The sequence below is a fragment of the Felis catus genome, chromosome B2 (assembly GCF_018350175.1).
Source record: "Felis catus isolate Fca126 chromosome B2, F.catus_Fca126_mat1.0, whole genome shotgun sequence".
Taxonomy (NCBI): domain Eukaryota; kingdom Metazoa; phylum Chordata; class Mammalia; order Carnivora; family Felidae; genus Felis; species Felis catus.
The window spans coordinates 78,284,544-78,299,226 of record NC_058372.1 but is presented as its reverse complement, the minus strand read 5'-3'; the positions used below and the strand labels follow the sequence as shown (position 1 = coordinate 78,299,226).

At 37.8% G+C, this 14,683-nt stretch overlaps 2 protein-coding genes across 18 annotated transcripts in view; one reads left to right on the top strand and one right to left on the bottom strand.

Annotated features, from left to right (window-relative positions):
• The window catches only part of ORC3 (origin recognition complex subunit 3), a 61,988-nt gene extending 56,704 nt beyond the window's left edge, over positions 1–5,284 (bottom strand). For all 4 annotated transcript variants that reach the window (XM_006931885.4, XM_003986358.5, XM_006931884.4 and 1 more), the window contains exons 1-2: positions 5,170–5,284; positions 1,365–1,419 (exon numbers count right to left, since the gene is read on the bottom strand). In XM_006931885.4, coding sequence (XP_006931947.1) covers positions 1,365–1,419; positions 5,170–5,193 — 79 coding nt within the window. In that variant the 5' untranslated portion in view covers positions 5,194–5,284. The remainder of the gene's footprint in view (positions 1–1,364; positions 1,420–5,169) is intronic.
• A 67-nt stretch (positions 5,285–5,351) lies between these two features.
• Positions 5,352–14,683, top strand: part of RARS2 (arginyl-tRNA synthetase 2, mitochondrial) — a 90,734-nt gene continuing 81,402 nt past the window's right edge. For 3 of the 14 annotated variants that reach the window (XM_045057825.1, XM_045057824.1, XR_006597988.1), the window contains exon 1: positions 11,677–11,866. In XM_045057825.1, coding sequence (XP_044913760.1) covers positions 11,827–11,866 — 40 coding nt within the window. In that variant the 5' untranslated portion in view covers positions 11,677–11,826. Of the gene's footprint in view, positions 5,443–11,643; positions 11,867–14,683 lie in introns of those variants that run through there. The other 11 variants (XM_023254172.2, XR_006597990.1, XR_006597989.1 and 8 more) reach the window with 8 other exon arrangements.

The window sequence follows — 14,683 nt, the reverse complement described above, 5'->3', positions numbered from 1 at the left end:
CTCTCTCTGCCCCTCCCTCGTTCATGCTCTGTCTCTCTCTGTCCCAAAAATAAATAAACGTTGAAAAAAAATTTAAAAAAAAAGAAAAATCCTTTTCAATAAATATGTTATTTATTTTCTTAGTCAAACAGTGGTACAGTTGTTTTTTCTTTTTTAATTCAAAACAAGTACACAAATATGCTTAATTACACATAATTTTTCCATCAGAATTAATCTTTACAGTACTGAAGACTGAGTGTAAATAATTAGCCTGTGAGGAGCTTTAAAAAATATATATATATATCAATACCTAGGTAACATTCCCAGAGATTCTGATTCAATTGGTCTGAGATGGGGTCTGGGCATTAGTATCTTTAAAAAGTTTCCCAAGTTGAAATCTAAGTAAAGTCAATGGATTATACCAATGTTAAGTTTCCTGGTTATGATATTTTACCAGTTACCCAAAATGTTACCACTGGAGATTTACTGGGTAAAGGGCACAAGGAAATTCTCTATACTTTCTTGCAACTGCACAGGAATCTACAATTATATCCAAAAAAACCTTGAAACAATTTTTTTTTTTTAAGTTCCCTGGGTGATTCCAATCTGCAGCCACAATTGAAAACCAGTACGATAAACACTTTCTGACATTAATATCATGATTTGTTTGAAAAAGTCAATTCTTCCTAACATGATCACCACACAGATATCTGGAGATAAATTAAGAAAGATAATATTTTTTTAATCTGAATTTTATTGAGGAATAATTTACAATAATAAAACATGCCCATTTTAACAGTCTAGTATGTCCTAATAAAAGTATACACTCATATAACTGCTCCCTCAATCTAGAAAACATTTCCATCAGTCCAAAAAGTATTTCTGGCTCTTTTGCATTCAATTTCCCCTAACATACCCCAGGAAATCACTGAGATTTTTAAGACAATCTCTCTCTTTTTTTTTAAAATCCATCTGAGTTAGTCTCTTTTATTTTATTTTATAATTATATACAGATAAATAGATAGGTAACTTTTTTTTTTTTTAAAGTAAGCTCTATGCCCAATGTGGGATTTGAACTCACTACTCAGAGATCAAGAGTTGCATGCTCTATTGTCTGAGTCAGCCAGGCTCCCCTAAGACAATCTCTTTTGAAGAATGGGGACATATCCTTTGAAGGAAATTTACTTTCCAATTTGCCTTTGAAGGTCTATTGAAGTCCCTTTTAGATTGAAACCCTGGGAGGTACCTTATCCCTTTGACAATAACTGCTACATCAGGAAGGTAAGTAAAGTCAAACTTAAGAAAACTACTAAATTCAATTAGGGTTAGGTTAGTTCAAAACTTAGGGGAGGAAAACTAGCCAATTCAATATTAAGACATCTTACCTACTGGCACAGAGATCTTTCTCTTCTTGAAGTTTGGCTTAAACACAAAACAACCCTATTAAAAAAAAAGTAAAAAGGAAAAAAAGTATAAAGTCAAAGTAGCCAAGGAGCAGATAAATCTGATTAACCAAGTATTTTGTGGATAAGCAGAATTTTAAAAAAAGTATTTCTTTAAAGTACTAAGAAATCATCTCTCTTCTATCTGAATTAGAACAGGAAAATTCTTGAAAAACAAAGGGACTATCTATTTCTTTCTCCTCCTTCCCATGGGATGCTCATCTTTGATTTTGCTCTTAGAAACCTGATCTAAGAGACAAAATAAAAGCTGATGAAATTTAAACCCAAAAAGTTTCCATTTTTATAAAACTTAGAGAACATTAATAGCCTACATTAAAATTAAGGTAAAAAATAGTGACGCTGTCTCATTTCAGAAGAAATATTTATTATTTAATTAAACCTCAAGGATCCATAACCTTGACAGGAAATAGATAATTTTGGCTATTGTTTCACCTTATACATCTTTCTTCATCTGATAAAACTCTTATTCATCTGGTCTGGGAAAACTTCCCTAGTTCTCTAGTTAGAATTATTCCTTTCCCTAAGAGCTCAGAATACTTGAATGCCTTTATTTTGCTTTGTTTTAAATCCCTTTCACTGTGTATCATATTTATGGTTCTGTCTCACCAAGTAGTTTATTGAATGCCTTCAGAGCATAGAGTGCATTTAACTCCTAATTATTTCCTCAGTATCTAGGGTAGTGTTAGCATATACATTAGGCAATCAATATATGGAATGAATGCTGGCCAAGTAATTTTCCTTGTAATTTCCTAGTTACATTTAGTATCATGTTATTACTTGACTAGTGATATACAGCCCCCAAGCTACTGGTTCTGCGTTTATTCTACCAATCTTAAAGCCACGCACCATGTAAGAGCTTCTCGAAGACTGCCATTTTTGTGGCGCCTGAGTGGCTTAGTTGGTTGAGCATTCTGCTCCTGATTTTGACTAGGTCATGATCTCATGGTTCCTGGGATCTAGCTTGGAATTCTTTCTCTTCCTGCCCACCCCCCACTCATACTCGCACTCTCTCAAACAAAATAAACTTACGGAAAAAAAGACTGCCATTTTTATGGAAATTTTTATGCCATTTTTATGGAAATCCTCTCAGGATAGTGCTAAAGAGAGCTGTGCAAATATAAACTGGCCATTTGGGTTACAGGATCCAAAATAAGAACAGTGCCTTTTTTTATTCTATTTAAAAAAATTTTTTTAATGTGTATTTATTTTTGAGAGAAACAGAGTGTGAGCAGGGGAGGTGCACAGAGAGAGGGAGACACAGAATCCAAAGCAGGCTCCAGGCTCTGAGCTGTCAGCACATAGACCGATGTGGGGTTCGATTCGAACCGTGAGATCATGACCTGAGCCTAAGTCGGACCACTTAACCGACTGGGGCACCCAGGTGCTCCAAGAACTGTGCTTAACACTCATATCTGCAACTACTGAAATACACATATTTATAAAAATCATGTAGTACCACAACAACCTTGTCATTGCCTCCTTTCCACATCCAACTGCAATTCAATAAAAGAAAAAGAACTATGAAGGAGTGAGATACGACAAGTGCCTGGAATGGATCCTACTGTATGGCAGCGGTAGTAATATGGTTAACGGCTTTGAACTGCTGAACAAGTGATGGTATTTGAGACACAAGTCATCTAGGAGGAGAGCTAACAGGTAGAAAATGTAACAAGGAAAGAGAAGTTTACATAGGTTTAAAAAAAAAAAAAGCTAGCAGTTACACGAGCTCCTAAAATAGTCCCTAAGATTCTTATTTATGCAAAGTCCCTTTCATAATCATCTCAATACAAGCATTTCTGTAATAATGCAGTAAATGCTTTCCTGAAAAGAAAAAAAAACTCGCAATTCTGCAAGATATACAAAAATAAGAAGTTTATGCAATGTAAAGGATTAGGGTGCAAACCATGCAAAACCTATGGAAATATATAACCAGGGCATAACAAAAACAGTACCAATCCTAATAAAAAATACTAGTGTAAGAGAACTTCAAATACCTCCATTTTGACCTCAAACATTCTAATTGATTAAGTGCTTCTTTCCACCTCATCTCTTAACTCCGGCAAAACATCCTGTGGGCACAACATCCCTTAATGGGAACCAAAACTAACACCTTAAGCAGTAAGGACTGGCCTGAGCCAGCAAGACTCCATCCATGATTGATTCCAAGACATCTATCAATCTCATCTTTACTGCCCACCTGTGCGAACCCACTGACCCACATTTTCCTTATATAAACCTGGAAGCATTTTTAGCACTTTGGACACAGTCTTTGAGACTCTAGTCTGTCTTCTCACTGTTGGCTTCACTGAGATAAATTTCCTTGTTTCACTCCCACTCGTTTCTCTGACTTTGGTTTTGTCAGCAGCGAGTGCCAGAACGTGGTCTGAGACCCCTAGAGCCAGCTGGTCTTGCACTCCAGCACCCTGACTACACTAGCACAGTTAAAGCTCTACTGGCATTTGCACCAGGCATCACAGTCAATCTTCTGTAAACTTAAGCTCTGAAGTTAAGGGCTTAAAGTTCCCCTTTGATATAGTCTCAAAAGGCACTCCTTCTCATAATTCTAGCTTCATTTTAATCAAAATTAAAAATAAGACCCATGGTAAAGCCTTCTAATCTACTGTTTTAACATAGGAAGAAATGTATTTGCAGTGTTTTCACCTACATTCTCGACTTTATCACAGCTTAACTTCAGGGGCTTCTGGGTGAACTCATTACTAAAGGTCTTACTTTACTTGGGTATAGAACAGTGCTGTACAACAGGATTTTTAGTAACGAAGGAGAAATATCATGTCTCTTCACTAAAATGGGAGTCACCACCATATGTGGTTACTGAACACTTGAAATGTGGCTAGTGAGACTGAAGAAATGTATTTCTAATTTTATTTAATTTTACTTTATTCTAATTAAAACTGAAATAGCCACTGGCTATTGTGGCTACTGGCTATTACATTAGACAATAACTCTAGGGTTTATCTTCTTACCAACCACATTATCATGTCTTCTTGCAATCCCTGACCATTGAGGCAGCCCATACGAGGTCTATATGATCTCCTCTGACACACATACACACCTACACTACTTTTTTATTCTCATTTTTCATAACGCTACCTCCTGATTTTTCCATTCCTTAAATAGATCACTTTATTTCTATCTTCTGGGCCAAAGAACATGTCATTCTCTTTGCTGTAAGTCTCCCTGCCCCCAATCCTTTGCCTAACTTCTACTTATTTTTCAGGGCTCAGCTAAAATGTCACTTTCTCCAAAAGGCCTTCTCTGACCCTGGGCAATTTGCTAACTTATCACAATTTGTTATCATCAGTTTATCTGTGTTTAATATTTTTCCTGAGTGAAGGCATTGAGTCTATTTTGTTTACACTCTATCTCGGTACCTAACGGAGTGCTTGGCGCATAACAAATATTTCTGAGAAAGAAAAAAAGTAAAGAAGACTGGGGCACATCCTCGGGGAATTCGACCTCCACAAACCAAAGCTTACAAAATCCTCCCAGCCACAATACTAAGGCAGATCGGCGTTTTCGCTGCCCAAGCAAAGTTGACCTCAACTGCACTTGGAGCAGGGACGCCTCAGCTCAGCCTGCCACTCCCTCCGCTCCAGCCGGTACATCGAAGCCTACGTAACCTCTGCTATATGCCTTCTTCAAATGGGAATGCAGCGACCGCTCTGTCTAGTGGGCGTCCGCCCCCCCCCCCCCCCCCCCACCGTACCTTGGACACCGAAGAAGTGGCCATGGTCCCACCGGCCCGCGGGATTCCAGCAGCACTCGGGATTTCCCGCGCTCCCTCGCGGCGGCAGGGCAGAGGTTAGTGGCCGGCCACGCGGCTTCTTGATTGGCTGGCAGAATCCTCCAGGGCGGGCTTCCGGCGCGCGTAGGCGGGGCGTGCAGAGAAGGGAGGGGCGAGGATCCGGGCCAGGCAGCTGGGGCGTGCTTCTTGGAGGTGGCCATGGCGTGTGGCTTCCGCAGGTCCATCGCCTGTCAGGTACGGACCCGAATATTGGTAGAAGGAGGGCCCTAGCGGAACCCCCACCCCGCAGCCCCTTCACCGCTGCGGGTCATCCCTCAGAGAGAGGGTGGATTCCACGGATACCCCGTTTCTGCCGTCTTCTCTTTCCTCTCTGGAACTGCTCGAGCTGCGGCGGCCAACCCGCTTCAGGGTCGGCCATGCAGCCCAAATAGGTTTCTCAGGGTGAAAAGTAAACCTTGGAAAGCACAAATTGCTTCCCTCACTCCATTCTACCCCACAACCTTGTATGCTTTGCCCGAGTGGAAAGTCACTGGGCCGTGATTAGACCTTTTAGAAATTAGTGTTGCTTACACTTAGTGAAATGGATAATGCATCTGAATTTTTATTCGAAAGGATCTAATTTAAAAACTGATCATTTGTCTTGCAGTCACTTTGGCCGCTTGTCCTAGCATTACTTTTGGTAACTCCAAAGATAACGTGAGATGCTGTTTTTGATTCGGAGCCCTATATGTGAACAGCTCTGTAATAAGGAATAAAACACTTCATTAAATTTCATCAAAAATAATTTTTAAAACTCATCGTCCCGTTTTGGAATTTTGCAACGCAACTTCCTATTGTCTTGACAAATCCATTTCCTTTTTATTAATGGACGTAATAGTGGACGTATTTTGCCTGATACGTAATTTCCCTTAGTTCATTTTTATAGTATTTCTGGACTTTTGTGGGAAAATTCCTTTGCCTTGCCTTCATACTTGTAAATGTACTGCCCTGTCCAATGCTGGTTTCTCAGACACCACCTATCCTGATAGGACAAATCTGAGTTTATGACTTACTGACTGGGATAAGAAAGAACACCTCAGCAGAGTTTTTGTTAGTGCCTGGGAAGGAAAGCAGCATCAGATTTTTCTTGAGAATTTGAAGTATGGTTTAAGGCTGGTCTTTCAGTGGCAGAGGGTGAGAGGGCGAAGGAGTGGAGGAGATAGATGCTTGATTAGGATTGGACACTGATTTAACAATTTTAAGATTGATAGAAGGAAAGGAGTGCAAGGAGTCTTAGGGCATAAACTATTGGTGCTTTCTCCTGAAGAACTGATCGTTTTTTTCAAGAAGTTCCTGTAATGAATAATCAAGCTATTTGGGCAAGAGTCTCCTAGAATAGTAAAAAGTTATGCTAATGAAGACAAAGAAATAATAAAGTCATTCTAATGTAGACAGTAGCCTATATTCAGGGTAGGTAGTTTTGGACCTCAGTGGCCAAGTTGTGTTTGGGGGCGGGTGGAGGGGGGTGGGGCTGTAAGATGATTTCCGTTCTCAGTGGTCAAAGTAGTGCCATGACCAGAAACCTTTTGTGTTTAGTTTTGCAAAGGCTGTATTCTTCCTTGTAAAGAAGGTAAGTTGGAGAAGCAGAAACTGATACGTATTGAATGTGTATTTGTGCTAATTATTTTGTGTTCACATTCAAGCCCCATGATGACCCTATGACATAGAAGTATTAACCATATACAGTTGAGCAAACAGATACAGAGAGAGTAAAAACCTACCCATAGCCAGTCCACATAGTTAATAAATTGAAGAGTTGGTTTTTGAACAGAGATCTAATTTCAAAATCAGCCCTTTACTATATACTGTGATAGTTCTTTTATGAAGGCAAGAAGCACAATCTGATCATTAAACAGAATCTCATAGATTTGTATGGCAGCATAAACTAAGCAAATACATATTTCTTCAAATATGGAGTCATTGAAGGATGATCTGAAGGATTAAATAAAAATATGTGCAATACATATCTTTATGAATGAGGGTCCTTTGACAGTTTAGGAATGAAGGAATGTATTACAGGAAATGGCACGTTCATTCAGCAAATTTTGATTAATGAATCTACATTTTTCTAAGCACTATCATCATTCCCAAGGCTGAAAGTGCATAGAATATGATTTCTGCCCTGGCATGGCTCCAGGCTAATTTGGTGAAACACATGTATAACAGCTAATTGTAGTCTGTAACCAGTGTATTAAAAGCATGTGTGAAGTGCTAAGGGAATATGGAGCAGACAGCTTCCAAATGTCTGGGAATGCTTTGTAGAAAAGCAATGTTGGGGCTCAGTCCTGAAAGGAGGATGGGTAGGAGTGTACCAAGTCAATAGGGTGAGAACTTGGAGAGTGGTAGGAAATTCCAAGAAGATCATGTGTGTAGACAACAGACACATGGAGAGCGTGGTATATTCTTGGAACTACAAGATTTGCATATGACTGAAATTTAGAGTATGCCTCTTACGGCCTCACTTCAGCAAGTCCTTTGGACTCTGCCTTCAAAATAATATCTTGAATCCACCCACTCTTATATCCCTATTGCCCTTCCCTTCCCAAATCAAGCTACTTACAACAACATTCTGATAGGTCTGTTTCCACACTTGCTGTCCCTCAAATCCATCCTCCTTATACCAAGAAAAGTGACTTCTCAAATGTAAATCAAATCACATCACTTACCTAATTAAAACTGCGTTGCTTAAACTCTACCGGAATCATAACATCTTTCTTTCCAACCTCAGTTCATACCACTCTATTCTTCCTTTCTATAGGATTCTAGCCACACAGTTTGTTTTTCTAACGAAGCAAGGCCTTTCCATTACCATTGCGTAGATTATTCCCTGTGCCTAAAGGAAATGATTGTGCAAGATCAGAGTTTCACAAAACAATACTTACCTTATAAAGTGTGTGCATTCTTTTCTATGCTGCATTTTTCAGAAAGTCCTGCTTGGGATTGATTCCCAACCGACAACCTATAGTTTGAAAAGTGTGTCCTCCAGTTGCTCTCTGTCTCAGACCCTTGTTTGCTTCCATCATAACACTTGCAAGAGCTAATAATTACTTCATTAGCTAATTATTCTTAGGGAATTAGTTGTTTTACTTGTTTTGGTGTATGCTTTCTCTATAAGCTTCATGAAGACAGCATGTTTGATTCACTATTTCCCTAGCACCAACAAAGTGCCTAAAACAGAAGATGTTTAATAAATATTTAAAGAGTAAGTAGCTGTTGGTGATGTAATACAAGGTTTGCAGCTTCGCCAAATGAGTTCATAATTTCAAAGCTGTGAGATAACATGGTAAAACTGGAAAGGATTAAAATTGTAGTCCTTCCATTTGTGTGACTGACTTACTCTTGGCAGGTTAATTAACCTATAAAATGATGGTATTGATTCCAAGTTTACAGGATTGTTGCAAAGATTAATGATGATGAAGACAATAATAACTGCCATTTGTGAAATATCTCACTTGTACCATGCAGTGTTTTTGCTAAACTTTATGGGGCTGTTGATAAGATCTAAGGACATAAATGTTAACGGAAGGTGTATAGTGTCAAGAACTGTGAAGGGTTTGGGATTTTACCCTATTTTACCACAGTTCATTGATGGTGGCAGAAAACATGAGATCCCTTGGTGAAAAAAGGATTTTATTACAGCAATAGTAGTGGTCAGAGTATCAACATTTGCTTGTATCAGTTCCCCAGACACCTCTTCTTCCACAGGGCAATGTGAGGAAGGTCAGATGATACCTGCACAGGTAGTGTGCCTTGTTACATAGGAGAGGAGCCCCGAGACTTTTAGAATGGGCAGTAGGCACGTTCCCCTTTGCTCTGCAGTGAGACTCTCTGTGTTACAGATCTGTTTGCTATACGTGCATCTTTGAAAAGATTTTATGCCATGTTTACAAGACACACAGAAACCTAGAAGTCCTATAGAGATTTTGTCTCCCATCACTTAGGACTGTGGTATGCACACAAAGTGTACAGTACTTGATATTGTGATATTTTAATCTTTTCAATCATCCTATTTGTATCATCTCCATTTTATAGAGGAGGACACTGAAACTCTGGAAGATAAAAGAATAAAGTTACAGAGCAGCGAAATTGTAGAGTTGAACTACAAACCTAGCTTTTTGACTGAAAGCTCTAATTCTTTATATTCTATAAAATAGCCTGTGTAAAATTGTCAGTACTATATCTGTCTCAGAAACATAATGGCAGAGTATAGATTTGTTTCCCTTTCTCTTTTCACTTAGGTTTTGACGTTAAGTTTAAAATAAATCCAGCTGGTTCATTTTAATTTTTTTTTTTTACTTTTAATTCTGAATGTCAAAATTAAAGAAAAGTTATGATAATAGTGCAAAAAACTCTATATACTCTTTATCCAGATTCACCAGTTATTAACATTTTGCTGAATGACTGAATTGTCTAGATGTGTATTTCTCTCCTAACACGTACTTCTAACGGGCCCGCCAGCATTCCATTCTGCTTAAAACTACAAGTTATTCAAGAGTTGTGCTAAATTTCTTTCATTATAGATAGTCGGTAATAACTTGCCTTCCCAATCTTTTGGGAAGTTCTCTTCTGTACCCTGAAGTTTCAGTTGTTACCAGGTTTGCTGCCAGTTTGAGTCAGTTAATCCAGACCTGTACCTGAAGAAAGTCTGTACAAATATGGGCATGCTTGTGCATTGGCTCTTGCTGGCAAATGTACATACCTGGCCTGGTTATATTTGAGAGTCAGAAGTGAGGAATAACCAGGGGTAATTGAAACAGTTTAAGTAATTTAAGATCTGGAAGAGTGATTGATAACATTTTAAGAATTTTGAGACTCATGCCTATAGACTATTACATGGATAAAAATGCAGAGCAAATTTTCCTAAGAAATATCAGTTCTGCTACCTGTATGACTGCTAAAGCATAAGGATCTCTTTTTCATTAGCAAAATTAGAGTTTTTATGAAATTATCAGAGATTTCGATCTTGAATCTGGTCAGTTTAATTTCTAATTGAATTTAGAACCTGTCTAGAACCAGAATGATAGGAATTTTTTTTTTTTTTTTTTTTTTTTTGGCTTTGTGTTCAGTACTTGGGTACTGGGGGTAGGAATCGTGTGTGTCTGAGGGAAAAGGAATGGTTGAGAACCGCCCACAAGCTCCTTAATTAATGTGCTTTCTCATACTGGATACCCTTGTAGTCAAAGATTACATTAAAATCTCTGATGCTGTATTGCCAAATCTAAGACTTAGAATTGTACCTGGTACATTGTTGGCACTCGATACATATTGGCCATTATTATATTACACATTAGAATCTGATCTTAAGTTCCCAAACCAGATCTGGCATATGTGGATTTTCACTTTTGTGCTCTCTTAAATGTTCCCTGCTTTCAACCTCAGGTTTTCTCCTTATTCATTTGGGTTATTTAGTTTACTTCTCAAGGAATGTGTTTAATATTTTGTGGATTTTATTTCTCTGTTAAAATTTTGAGCTTTATTGTTGTGGTCTTATTATCCTCCTTGAGTAATTTTTAGTATATTTTATTCTGTAGAAGTTTTTTCTTTCATCCTGAGGTCTCAAGTAGGTAATTATCAATAGGTCCTTGTTTTACCTGCGGTAGTCCTAGGTGAAGCCCAATGCCAGGAAAACACCTTTATCTGAAGGGGAAAGAAGAAAGGAAATGTATAAGGAAACCCATAGGCAACATTCTCATGAGAGAAAGCATTAAATCCAAGTTCAGAGACAGTTAAAGAAAATCTTATGATTTCCTGAATAATTGTAGACCTATGGGAATGTAGGTGAATTAAAAACCATGCTCTCTGACATTTGACCACTTGACAGTGCTTCTTAATATTTCTTTCTTTCTTTCTTTTTTTTTTTTTGTGCCCTACCCATTTGAAAGATGTTCCTCTCATTAAAAACACTCACTAGCCTTGGCACTGATTGGTAATGTGAGGAGAGACTGCTGGTACCTTCCTAAGCAGCAGTTCTCAAGCCTAGTTTATAGACTGGAATCACCTGAGAAGCATTATAAATTACTTAAGCCCAAGGGCACCTGGGTGGCTCAGTAGGTTGAGCATCTGACTGCGGCTTAAGTCATGATCTCACAGTTCTTGGGTTTGAGCCCTGCAGCAGGCTCTCTGCTGTCAGTGCCGAGCCCGCTTCACTTCCTCTGTCCACTCTCTCTATACCTCTCTCTCTCTCTTTCTCTCTCTCTCTCTCTCTCTTACTCTCTCTCTCTCTGAAAAATAAATAAATATTTTTTAAAAAAAATACTTAAGCCCAGGCCCATTGGTCTGGGGTGAGGTGGGGGACAAAGTTCTAAAAATCATCAGGTGATTCTGATGTTGCTCCAGGCTTGATAACTACCAACTCGGAAAGACCAGGAAACCTAAAGGTATAGTGCGGTGTGGTTGCCACACTTTACTGCATATTAGAATAGACCAGAGAACTTTTTACATCCTGTTCCCCAGGTCATACCAGCATATTTGGCTGTGGGAGCCAGGGATCAGTGTGTTCTAAAGATTTGTGAGTCATTCCGATGTGGACTGTGCAACAAAATGTGGGAACCATAGTTATAATGATTAAGAACATTGACCATGGAAGACATGGGTTTAAATCTACCCTCTCCTTTGACAGGTATGTAAGTTCTCTGCCTCTTCTGTAAAATCTGGAAAATTATTTACTTTATAGTCTTGTCATTAGGATTCAGTGAATTCAAACAGTGTTTAGTATTGTACATAGTGTTTAGATTATGTTTGGTACATTGTATATATTCAATAAATGTTTATCATTATTATATTCTGTCCTCAGAATTCTGAGGTTAGGGTATTTTGAATCCCTCCTCACACCACTACAATCCCAGAGCCTTTATAAAGGGGAACTAATTTTGGGGCGCCTGTGTGGCTCAGTCGCTTAAGCGTCCGACTTCGGCTCGGGTCATGATCTCATGGTTCGTGGGTTCGACCCTGCATCGGGCTCTGTGCTGACAGCTCAGAGCCTGTAGCCTGCTTCTGATTCTGTGTGTGTGTGTCTCTCTCCCTTTCTGTCTCTCTCTGCCCCTCCCTTGCTCACGCTCTGTCTCTCAAAAATAAATAGTCAAAAAAAAATTAAAAAATAAAGGGGAACTAATTTTATCCATTATTCTAGGTGAATGTTTTAGCCCCACATGAAGTTAGATAACCAGAAAGCTACATATCTGAACCGTATGGCTTCATTTCCAAAAGGAATCTTTTTAACAGTACTTTTATATAAAGTTGTGTTTTGGTAAAGAAAAAAAATCTCATTTTTGCAAAAATAATGTGTGGTCATTGTAAAGAATTAAGCAATACAAAAAGGTGCAAACAATTAAAAGGAAAACCTCCTCCATAAGTAATCAGTATCAACATTGGTTGAACTTTATTTTAGATACATTTCTTGGAGGATATACACACAGAAAAAAAGGAAGACTATATATGCTTTTTTACAAAAATTGGGCTGTATTGTGATGGGCTTTTGAGGGTTTTTTAAAATTTTGTGATAGAAAATGTCCAACTACGAAATGCATAATAGTATTATGATTCCCCGTAACCAAAATGCTGTTTTTAAGTTGAAAATACTAAACAGTTTTGCTTGTGCTTAAAGAAAAAGAAACCAAAATGTAACTCAAAGAATTATTGCTATATTTCCTAAGTGAGTCCTCTACTTTATGAAAAGAGATTTTGAAAAACATTACAATTTGGAGTCTCTTTAAAAATTTTTGATGCTTCAAATTTAGATAGTATCAACCCTTGCCATTAAGAAATAAGGACATTAGCACTTTTCTGGTTGGTATAACTTTCCTCTACCTTTCCTAATTTGTTTGGGTAACTTTCTCAAAGTGTGTAGCACTTACTGTCTATTAGCCATATCTGCACAACTTGCTTCCTATTCATTTTACATTGAATTGGATAAGATGCTTCCTTCCAATCCTCTTCCCAAGGTATGGCTTAATTGGCTGGATTTTTTTGTAAGCAGATCTTCCAGAAGGGTTCATGGTGCCTTTTTTTTTTTTTTTTTAATTTGTTGTTTTAAAGAAATTTTGACTTCTCAAATAAAATAACCCTAGAAATATATAGAGGAGGTTTATATCATTATAAAATTAGCATGTTTAGAAATAAGATCAAAAATCTTCATTTTAGAAATAAAGCAAGAACATCAGATTCGTTAGTTCTGATTTTGAATTTAATCCAATGTTATTTTAAAACATGAATTTTCATATGTTGGCAATTCAGATTAAAAAAACAACTGAGCAGGTGAAACAAACATATCAGTTTACAACTTCTCTTGTGGGTGAATCTAGTTGTATATAATATCATTACTAAATTATTTACTTTAACCAAGATCATGGTCTTTGTGGTTAGATAATATGACTACAAAGTACAGTACATTTATTTCATACCTGGAGTTTTCTTGATTGGGTGCTTTATTTTTGAAATTTTGTAACTTAAGCAGAATGTGTTTTCAGTGTTGAATTTTCCCTATTATGCTTTCCTGACCTAGTAATTTATATTGATATATAGATTCAGTTTTTCTTTTTTTAATAAAATATTTCATCATGGAGAAAAATATAGTTGATATGTACCCATCACTCAACTTAAAAAATAAACTATTACAAATACTATTAAATCTTCTGGGTACCTATCCCTGGCCAAAAACTCTTTCCTCACATGTAAGATTTTGTGTTTATTATATCTGTGCATGTCACTTTCTACCCATGGATGTATCCCTAAATAGTATATTTTTGCAAGTTATTACATTTAATGTAAGTGGTAATTGTGAGAATTACATGAGATGATTCGTTTTCAGAAACACCAAATAAAATTGTTCTGTCTAGTTAACAATAGGTTTACAACCTACTGGAAATATGTACCAGCCACCCCCCCCCCCCACACCCAGTGGAGTCCCAAACCCATGGACACTTCACTTCCTCGTTGTTCTTAACCCTCTCCATTTCGTGGGCTTATTTTTCATGGGCTTTGCAACGAGCATGCACCAAAGAACTGGCGTCTCTGCATCACCTCAAGAAATGTACATTTATTCCAGTCAGACTACTTTTTGCCTTACATGGGCATAGGCAACTTCCAGGTAAAGCTGTAACCTCTGTAGTACTCAACCAAAGAGGAACCAGGGTAGAAGATAAATTGTCTGCTGTAACTGCCCCAAGTGTGCCTGTCCATCAGACACTGCTCTTGCAAGAAAATTGATTACAAGCCTCACTTCACTGTGCTCCAAGTCTCCCCATCCCTCCTTTGATTGGGTCAGTGGGCTCATTTCTCACAGTAATCAAACTGTAATCATCCTTCTGCAACTTGGGTTTTTTGTTTCTTAGCCTCAATTTCTTAAAAAAGATATATCTGTAATAATGCATGGAGAGGTCTAGTTCTTTCATTTTACTGCTCGGTGTCATTGTAGTAATGTACCACAATTTAGATTTAG